General features: G+C 35.2%; 1 protein-coding gene across 1 annotated transcript; it reads left to right on the forward strand.

Moving 5' to 3' along the window:
• The first annotated feature begins 274 nt into the window (after positions 1-274).
• Positions 275-10,095, forward strand: LOC104990081 (olfactory receptor 5K1-like). Its single transcript, XM_010842006.1, has 4 exons — positions 275-350; positions 1,229-2,156; positions 3,445-3,473; positions 10,006-10,095. The coding sequence occupies exons 2-4, from the start codon at positions 1,241-1,243 to the stop codon at positions 10,093-10,095; spliced, it is 1,035 nt and encodes a 344-aa protein (XP_010840308.1). The 5' UTR covers positions 275-350; positions 1,229-1,240.
• The last annotated feature ends 495 nt before the right edge of the window (positions 10,096-10,590 follow it).

Below are 10,590 nucleotides of genomic sequence, written 5' to 3' on the forward strand. Positions count from 1 at the left end.
TCTTGGTAGTTCCTCAGCCCATTTTTTAATCTGAACGTCTATACTTTTATTATTGAGCTGTATGAGTTTTCACATACTTTAGATATTAATCTTAATTTTTAAGTGATGAGTTTTGAATAATTCTCCTTGTAGAATCTTCTCAACCTGCAGAAGAGTTTACTGAGGATCACTGTAAGGACCACCAAAGAAGTTATTAAGGATCAGTGGTAGGACCTGGAAAACAAGTTCACCCATCCCAGATCATTGGGAGGGAAGTAGGACTAGAATCAATACCGTTCTTTCTCCTTTTGCACTGTACAGCTGCTATAAGAAGTGTAAGTTACAGCTAACCTCAAAATGTCTACTATACAGTAAGTAAACTGTACACACTTATGAAAAATGCCATGTCGATTAGATATGTTATCAAAGATTGTGTTGGGTATACAAGACATGATGGAGAGTCCAGAAAGTGAAAATTAGTGTGATCAGGGGTATCTGGTTAACTTTATTAAATAATAGTATATCTGATCTGATATACAAACCATGCTTTAGATGAAGGAGAAAAGGATGCAGATGTCTTAGAAATAGGAATAATGGCATGGACAGTCAGTGTTTATGAAAATGGGTATGACACTGGGAAAAGAGATACAGAGGTGATAATCAATTCTTATTTTACTCCTTAGCTTTCTGAGTTTACTTTCTTTAAAACTGAACAGTACTCTCAATAATCCTTAGTAATCTTCAAACAATTCTTAAGACATAAATTAACATATCTATTCCATGCTATTTTAAAATGTTTATTCCACTTGGAGAGTTTATGAAAATTTAATTTTTAAAAGTTTCTATACATAGAAAAAGTAATTTTAAATTCATTTTTTTAAAACTTTAATACAAAAACTGAAACAAATTTTATGGGCAAAATGAAGCAAAGATGAGTACCTAGTTTGTACACTATATTTCCATAAATTCATAAAGACAAACTTTTCCCACTGTTAGCATCTCCCCTGTGATTACCAAATAGTCATGTGAATTTTGAGTTTCAGAGTTGAGGTCATAGATGCTGACATGTTATGGAGATGAATATTCCCTAGAAGTTTGTGTTCTTGTATTCACAAGACAGCAAGAGAAGCTTTCTCCTTATTAAAAAAAATATATATATATTAAAAGGAAAGTTATACACATTCTTTTTTTTATATATATACCCATTCTAAATTGGAATCTTATCTCTCCATAATTCCTATCTCAACAGACAACAGTAGAGATGACGGAGGATAACCTCTCCTTGACAACTGAATTTATCCTCATAGGATTTACAGTTCATCCAGAGCTGAAGACCCTTCTGTTTCTGGTGTTCTTTACCATCTATCTGATCACCATGGTGGGAAATCTTGGCCTGGTGGCATTGATAGTTACAGAGCATCGTCTTCACACACCAATGTACATCTTCCTGGGGAATCTTGCTCTGATGGATTCCTGTTGTTCTTGTGCCATTACCCCTAAGATGCTACAGAACTTCTTTTCAAAAGACAGAATGATTTCCCTCTGTGAATGTATGGCACAATTTTATTTTCTCTGCCTTGCTGAAACTGCAGATTGCTTTCTCCTGGCAGCAATGGCCTATGATCGCTATGTGGCCATCTGCAAACCACTGCAGTACCACACTATGATGTCAAAGAAACTCTGCATTCAGATGACCACAGGGGCCTACATAGCTGGAAACCTGCATTCCATGATTCACATTGGATTTTTGTTTAGGTTAACTTTCTGTAGATCTCATCAAATCAATCACTTTTTTTGTGATGTTCTTCCATTATATAGACTCTCCTGTGCTGACCCTTATATCAATGAATTGATGATATTCATCTTTTCAGGGTCAGTTCAAGTATTCTCTATTATCATAGTAGTAATCTCTTATCTTTTCATCCTTTTCACGATTTTTAAAATGAAATCCAAAAAAGGAAAAGGTAAAGCCTTATCTACTTGTACATCCCACTTCGTCTCTGTCTCAATATTCTATGGTTCTCTTCTCTTCATGTATATTAGACCAAATTCAGTTAATGACAAAGATAAAGATATACCTCTTGCTATTTTTTATACACTAGTTATTCCTTTGTTAAATCCTTTCATTTATAGTCTAAGAAATAAGGAAGTAATAAATGTTATGAAAAAAATTATGAAGAAAACATAACATTCTAAAATATCATTCCATATGGACAATTGATTTTAATTTGATAAAACTTTATTTTCAAAATCAAGCAATACTGAGAAAGTAGAAAATAGCCTCTTTATATAAAATACTGAATTACTAAAACATTATGGTATATGAATCAAATAAGCAAGTTCAGTGAGGAGAGAGATTCTGCTAAAATATATTCCAAAATCTAAGCTACAAGGTTCTCTATCAAGGGTAAATAATTATTCTTGAGACCACAAATTGTGTCAGGATGAATTTAGTCACAGTAGTAACTATTACTTCAGAGTATAATGAATTACAATTTTCAACAAATCCAACAAAGGTAAGGAATAGAAGTAACTATATAGGAAGGTCCCCTCCATTTAATACTGTTGGCATGCTGCTGGAATCCTAAGGCATAATCTTACAAAGCCCCCATATTCCAAGTTTTTAAATATCAATCCCATGTTAAGCAACACTGTATGACAGAAGTAAATAGTATGTTTGAATTTGAATCTCAGTTTTGAATTTGTTCAAGAGATTATGCTTCACCATGAATTCAAGCAGAGCATGTATTCTTTAATCAAGAACAGTTTTCTCTTTAGTGTTGGTAAATCTTCTCTCAACTTCTCCAAAATAGAGTATCTGAATACATTAATGGTTTATCAATCTGTAGTGAAAATCATGCTATTTATACTGATAAATGTATGAATTTTACATTTTCATGTAGTTTGATTGTTCATTACATATATGACTGTGTAATTTATGAACACAATTATTTTTAAAAAGAAGTTTTATTTTCTCTTTCTTACTTCCCTTGCTTGTTATTGGGAATAACACTAACCTGGACTGATCCAATGTAAAGGATTGATATATACACAGCATTAACAAAAGGTGAAGGTGCTATTGAAACATAAATGAGAGAGAAAATAGCAAAAATTTAAATAAACAAAAATATTTATTGATCCTTACAGTGCAAATGTGATAGAAAAAATAATTCCCTGAGAACCTATTGTCTGCTGGGCACTAAGCTAGACATTTCATATATACAGACATGACTTTTCATGTTTTCCTCAGTAAAAATCTCATACTTTGAAATATTGTGGTGTTTACCCAAGTTCATCCAAATCATTGGAGTAAAGTAGAATTTGGGTCAACAAAATCTTTTGCTACACACTTGGGAGTTCAGAAAGTCGAGATCCTTGTAGTTGGGACATTTAGTTCTTAAGTAGCATCAGAAATAATTGCACTTTAAAATAAAGCAGGGGATAAAAAAAAATAAATAAAGCAGGGGAATTTTAATATTTGGAAAAAAACAGCAGTGGGTATGACCAGTCAATGTTTATGGAAATGAGTGTGGCACAGGGAATGGGATCAGGGAGTTGAACAATGTAACAGAGTCAGAAAGCCTACAAAACTATTGGTTGAGCTGTTGATAAATATGAGAAGGTAGAAGTGGATAAGGTTACTGAGAAGCTTAAATTTAAGGAATTCCTTCAGATTCAGAGGAATCCAAATCTGTTTTAGAGGTATCAGATACTAAAGGCTTCCTAGAGCAGAGTGATATATTAATAACTTTACATTTTATAAACCTGATCATGTGACAGACTGGAAAGGGACCTGAAGCAAGAAGACTAATTTCAATAATTCATGTATTAGATGAGGAGAACTGAATCTGGGAAATGCTTTAAAAGTAGAGAATATTCTATATATTAAATTGTACTTGTTAGACAACAAAATGAAAGCCTATCTTTTTCCTGTATCAAACATGTCATAAATTATTTCATACCACCAATTTTTAATAAGAAGTCTGACACATTTGGCCATTCAATAAACATTTTTCTTTCAATATGTTTTTAATATAATTATATAAGTAAAAGTGTAATATTCTCATTTTTATTTTTGGATGAATTAATGAATACCTTTTAAATTATTAATTTTACTTTCTTACATTGTAAATACTGACAGATATAATTCGCATAAACAAAGTTCTTTAGGTTCCTAACATATTTTACAAGCTAAAAGGAATACAGATATCAAAAATTTTGAGAAGCTCTGAATTAGATGGATGTTGTACTTCCAATATTACCTTCTATTTCAGTGGCTATTTTTAGTTGCTAGACTTGCATGCATTGATTTATGTTTGCCATTTCTAAGGGCACCATGATATTGTTGCATATTTCTGTAATACCCTTGCCCATCCTTAGCAACACTGAATCCCAGAGGTCTGTAAGGGAAGAACCTGTAACTTACTTAGGGTCAATGAGACAAAAGAAATTATTTTCTGGAATTTTCAGGCAATTGTGTATCCTATATTTGAAAAGAAATCCACAAAACATATGATGTTTCTCCCTCTGAATGTCATAGAACATGCATATAATATCTGGCACAGTAAATGTCCATTTGCCATCAAGAGGTAAGCCAGCCTAGAGAGGAAGTCAAAATAGAAAAGGGGGCATAGCCAAAAAAATCACACAGAAATAGAGTCACTGGAATAAGCCTTCCCTCTGGTTGCATAATCAAACAGATATCCTTACTTATCAAGCTTGAATAGAAAAGATGCTTTATTTACAACAGAATAAATACTACCTGATATATTCGTGCCTCTTGCCTTATCTCCCATTTTTGTATCTTATTTTAAATTAATCCTCATACATCTTTTAGCTTACAAATAACTTTTCAATAGTATATACTTAACTATTAAGCAGATCTATAAGTCTTTTACTTTCATTACATTATTTTAATTTCCTATAATTCCACCTTAAAAAAGAGGCTTCATAATTTGTCCAAAGAAATATTAAGATGAAGCTGAAGAATCAAACTCAGTCTATTTTGCTCCTTAATCCATGTTCTTAACAACTAAGTCATACTATACATAGGATAAAAAAGTCAAAGTAGCATGAGAAGATAACTTTCAAGTAGCTAACTTGTTAAGGGGCAGAGAAATAGGGAAGATATTCAAGAAATATGTGAATCAATGACATTTTCCTCTAACTCTATTTTGAAAATTTTCACATCTATGGAAAACTTGAGAGAATCACACAATTAATGTGCATGGATTTTTTAAACACCATTAAACAAGTGTTATCATTTTACCACATTTGCCTGTGTCCAAATGTGTATGTGTGTTTATTTCATGTATATATACAAATACAAATGTGTATGATGACATTATGACACTTTATCCACCAGTTCACAGTCATAACATCACTATTATCATCAAGAAATTTAACATCACCTAATATGAAGTTCCGGAGAAGGCGATGGCACCCCACTCCAGTACCCTTGCCTGGAAAATCCCATGGATGGAGGAGCCTGGTAGGCTGCAGTCCATGGGGTCGCTAAGAGTCAGACACGACTGAGCGACTTCCCTTTCACTTTTCACTTTCATGCATTGGAGAAGGAAATGGCAACCCACTCCAGTGTTCTTGCCTGGAGAATCCCAGGGACGGGGGAGCCTGGTGGCTGCCGTCTATGGAGTCACACAGAGTCGGACACGAAGTGACTTAGCAATGAAGTGACTTAGCAATATGAAGTTCACATTAAAAATTTTCCTAATTATCCAACCTAAATATTCTCCCATGTTTTCTCCTAGAAGGTTTATACTTTTAAGTTTTACATTTAGATCTGCAATCTATCTCAGTTAATTTCTGCAAAATATGTAGGGACTCTGTCTAAGTTTCTTGGACATGGAAATAAATTTGTTCCAGCACATTCATCAACATGGAGTGTGGAATAGATTAAGAGGATGTGGCACATATATAGAATGGAATATTACTCAGCCATAAAATGAACGAAATTGTGCCATGTGCTGAGATGTGGATGGACCAAGAAACTGTAATACAAAGTAAAGTAAGTCAGAAACAGAAAAAAAAAACAAATATCATATATTAATGCTGCTGCTGCTGCTAAGTCGCTTCAGTCATGTCCAACTCTGTGTGACCCCATGGACGGCAGCCCACCAGGCTCCCCCGTCCCTGGGATTCTCCAGGCAAGAACACTGGAGTGGGTTGCCATTTCCTTCTCCAATGCATGAAAGTGAAAAGTGAAAGTGAAGTCGCTCAGTCGTGTCTGACTCTTAGGGACCCCATGGACTGCAGCCTACCAGGCTCCTCCGTTCATGGTTCTAGAAAAATGGTAGAGATGTACCCATATGCAAAGCAGAAACAGAGACACAGAGATAGACAACAAATGTATGGACACCAAGGGGTGGGGGGAAACAGGGAGGTGGGATGAACTGGGAGTTTGAGATTGACATACATATACTACTATGTATACAATAGATGAGTAATAAGAACCTACAGTATAGCACAGTGAACTCTATTGGGTGCTCTGTGGTGACAAAGAGGGAATATATGTATACATATAACTGACTCACTTTGCTATATGGCAGAAATTAAAACTTCATTGTAAAGCAACTATACTCCAATTAAAAAAAATTTTTTTAAACACATATACATAATGAAAATAGATGATCAGTCGCACGATCTAACAGGATTTTCCCCTGTTGATGGAAGGTCACCCAAGGTAGAGCTATATTTCAGTAGCAATACATTATGACATCAATATACAAAGCTGACTATCCAAGAACTAACTTGGCCTTCTGAGGCCAAATCTGTGTGTCGAATAAAAGATGTCAGTGCAATGATGGTAGACAACAAGAAATACTGGATCACCTACTTCTGTGTCTTATTGTGTTATCTAGCCCTGTTCAGTCTAGATACTTTGTCATCTGATGAATAGCTCCTGGGCACACTCAACCTTGTACTTTTTTATCTGATAAATTCTAGCTCATGTTCTGGCCTCTTGGTCACATTATGTCCCAAAGTAAAAAGCTCTTAGGGTATTTTTTTTTTTTTTTTAATAGTTTATAATTCTTTGCTGCAGACAACAAGGCCTTGCTCAAAAACCACAAGCAGTTCTTCTATTAAACTTTCCCATAAACATTCCACTCACTCTACATCTCTTCTCACCTCCGACGTCTCTAATACCATTGGTCTGCTGAGTCATTGGGCCCAAATAACAAGGCTGTTTAACCCTACACCTTGACCTGTCAAAGGGCCCTTTCCTGTTTGGGGACCCAATCAAAACTTGCATTCTCCATTTGGGCAGACGTGTCTCTGTATAGGATCTTTCACACTGTGTCAGACATTAAGAAATGTTTGGAAATAAATTCAAACAAGTGCTTGTTATATTGCAACCCTAAGACTTAAACAATACACTGTATATTACTATATTTCTGTAACTACTATTTAATTAACAATAGTGTTAGTGGGAGTAACAATTTAGCATTATACATGAAAATTATAATACCAATTATTTGAGTAATATTCTTTTCTATCTATATTTTCATGTTTTATGATATATATAACATTTTAGCATAGTGGTACATTTACCTATAGGGACTTCCCTGGTGGTTCAGTAGTAAAGAACCATCCTGCCAATGTAGGGATGTGGGTTTGATCCCTGGGTCAGGAAAATCCCTGGAGAAGGAAATGACAACCCAGTCCAGTATTCTTCCCTGGGAAATCCCAAGGACAGAGGAGCCTGGTGGACTACAGTCCATGGGGTTGCAAAGAGTCAAACACAACTTAGCAACTGAACACACACACACATTTACCTATTAATAGGTATAAATGAATATAATAGGAATGTACTCCCAATTATTTTCTTGATATGAGTGTACACCAAAAGTGTCTTGAAACTGTCCTCTAGTAAAGTCACCATAAGATAGGACATAGTTGAAATACATAATTTGATGAGTTAATCTAGTGGAAATTCTAGACTGATAGAAGATAAAGGTCAAGTATAGAACCAAGGAGAATACAAGCACTATTAAAGGCAAAAAAGAGAAATACAACCCAGCATAAAAGACTGAGATGGAACAGTAAGGAAGACAGAAAAAGTGAACATTAACACAAAACCAGATATAAAGTCTTTCAACAGCACCAAATACCACAGCTTGTTTAGGAAGATAATTAGATGTCCTTTGGAGTTGGTATTCATCATTGGTTGTGACCTTACTGAGAGAGAGTTCTGTGAATTGGCAGGGAAGGAATCAAATAAATCAGTTTTCAGTCTATTTTCCTAATCCTTTTACATATCTGTAAGTGTCTCCAATATCATGCATAAGTAAGCTTCAATCACCCTAGCTTAACATTCTTTTTAAAAGAATCTCCTGCAAGTACAGTAAAATAATTTACCTATTTTTGCAGACCCTATTCATAGGATAAAAAAAATTAAGATTGCCTTTTACTTTTGAAACATTTATATTTGATGAAGTTGCTGTCTTGAGTTTAGTATTGATATTGTGAAAATGAATGCAATTTGGATTTCACATTTCTTAATGTTTGTTCTTATTTCACAAATGGATAATTAAGGAATTATGCGTCATAAAGAAGGAACCTAAGTGAGCTATATTATGGGTATGCTGTCTTTGCTCATACATTTGGGTAGCTTCTGGAATATAGGACTTATTCACGTTTTGCTTCCTAATCTTTCTGTTGTACAGGGCCAGATCTCCTCTTAGCCACTTGATTGTTTTTATGTGAAGCACATCTTACTATCGTCTTATTTTGGTTGCTTTTGTTCACAAGAATTGTTAATATGAGAATGTGTATCCACCTTAATAAAGAAGTTAAAAAAAAAAAAATAAAATAAAAGTAGGTCTTGTGTTTTTGAGTTTCAGGGATTTTATCATATGCTTCCAATAGGCTGCTGCTTTTCCTCATGAAGATGGCTTATTATAAACCTACTTATCCTGCAAGGTTCATCTGAAATGATGCTTACAATGAGAAATCTTTTTCCCCTAGGTCACATTCACTTCCTTTGCAATATTTTTAAATAGCACATTCATTCACAGCCTGAACTGCTTGCTAGTTAGCAATGTAACTCCCCACTTAGATTATGAGTTTCTTGTCAGGAGCCATTTCTAAAACCTAAGAACTTCTTATCCCTACCATGCTCACATCATGTGTTCACTCAACCTATCATCTCTTCCAATATCCTGCATATTTTAAGTAATTGATTAAGGATAAAACAGAAGTAAAAGTTTAAATATCAATGAAGCATGTACTGAGGATCTACCTTAGTGAACTGTTAGGAGCTCAAAATACATATGGCATGATCAGTGATTTAAGGATACTTAGCCAATATTTTTGCAGGAGACACAAGGGATGAGGGTTTGATCTCTGGATAAGGAATATCCCTTGAAGGAGGAAATGGTAACTACTCCAGTGTTCTTGCCTGGGAAATTCCACAGGCAGAGGAGCCTGGTGGGCTACAGTCCATGGGGTCACAAAAAGTTGGACACAACTGAGCAACTATGCAGCCGCAGCAGCCAAGGCTTTTATAATCAAGACACATAAAGTCACACTTGATAAAGTCGCAAATTAATTATAAAAGCAGCACCATGTGTATCAAGAAAAGACAAAATCAATTTAAATGACTTGGGTACGGTGCTCGCTTCAGCAGCACATATGCAAAAATTGGAATGATGTAGAGATTAGTACGACCCTGTGCAAGGATGACACATATGGCTTAGGAATGTCCTAATGGAGATCTGATCTGCAATTAAGGATGAGTAGGACTAAGGTAAGCAAAGAGAGAAGGTGGTTTTGGTGAGGGAAACATTGTGAGTAAATTAATGAAGCAGGTGCACAAATGAACAGTGAAGGGGTGACATGGCCAAGTGTCCTGAGGTGACAGGAAAAAATCAAGGCTGTAGTCAAGATACAGAGACACTGTAGAACATCTAGAATACCAAGAAAGAGAAATGATTTGGTTTGAAAATGAATTAAAGAACATTTCAAACTCTTAAGTTGGTGAATAATTTTTTTTCTTTCATCTGACAGGTATTTGGTGAGCACTACAAACAGCCATTTATTATTCAAGCTGTTGAAAATACAGGAATGAATGTAACACAGATTCTCTTCCCACGTTAGCCTACTTGCTAATGGTGGGTGAGGGGTAAGGTGGGTGGAGTAATCTATTACAGATGAACTAATAAATAAATATGTAGTATATCAAAGAGTGATTAATGGAATGAAGGGGGAAAACAGAATAAGAAACATAAAGGCAGCTGGGTAAACATAAAAAGAAAGGAGAACCATCTCAGTAATTCATATGTAGGACTAAATAATGGGTTTTCAGCGAGGTAGTTATAAGACATTCAGTTCAGTTCAGTCACTCAGTCGTGTCCATGTCTTTGCAACTCCATGGATGGAGCATGCCAGGCTTAACTGTCCATCACCAACTCCCAGACTTTGCTCAAACTCATGTCCATCGAGTCAGTGATGCCATCCAACCACTTCATTCTCTGTCGTCTCATTTCCTCCTGCCTTCAATCTTTCCCAGCATCAGGGTCTTTTCCAATGAATCAGTTCTTCGCATCAGATGGCCAAAGTATTGGAGCTTCAGCTTCAGCATCAGTCCCTCCA

This window comes from Bison bison, unplaced genomic scaffold (genome assembly GCF_000754665.1).
Source record: "Bison bison bison isolate TAMUID 2011002044 unplaced genomic scaffold, Bison_UMD1.0 scf7180017864168, whole genome shotgun sequence".
In the NCBI taxonomy this organism is placed as follows: Eukaryota; Metazoa; Chordata; class Mammalia; order Artiodactyla; family Bovidae; genus Bison; species Bison bison.

Coding starts and splice junctions, on each gene's coding strand:
- LOC104990081 (XM_010842006.1), top strand. CDS start 1,241: ATGACGGAGGATAACCTCTCCTTGACAACTGAATTTATCCTCATAGGA. Junction 2,157..3,444: donor TGTTATGAAAAAAATTATGA/AGAAAACATAAC, acceptor AAATAAAGCAGG/GGAATTTTAATATTTGGAAA. Junction 3,474..10,005: donor ATATTTGGAAAAAAACAGCA/GTGGGTATGACC, acceptor TTCATCTGACAG/GTATTTGGTGAGCACTACAA.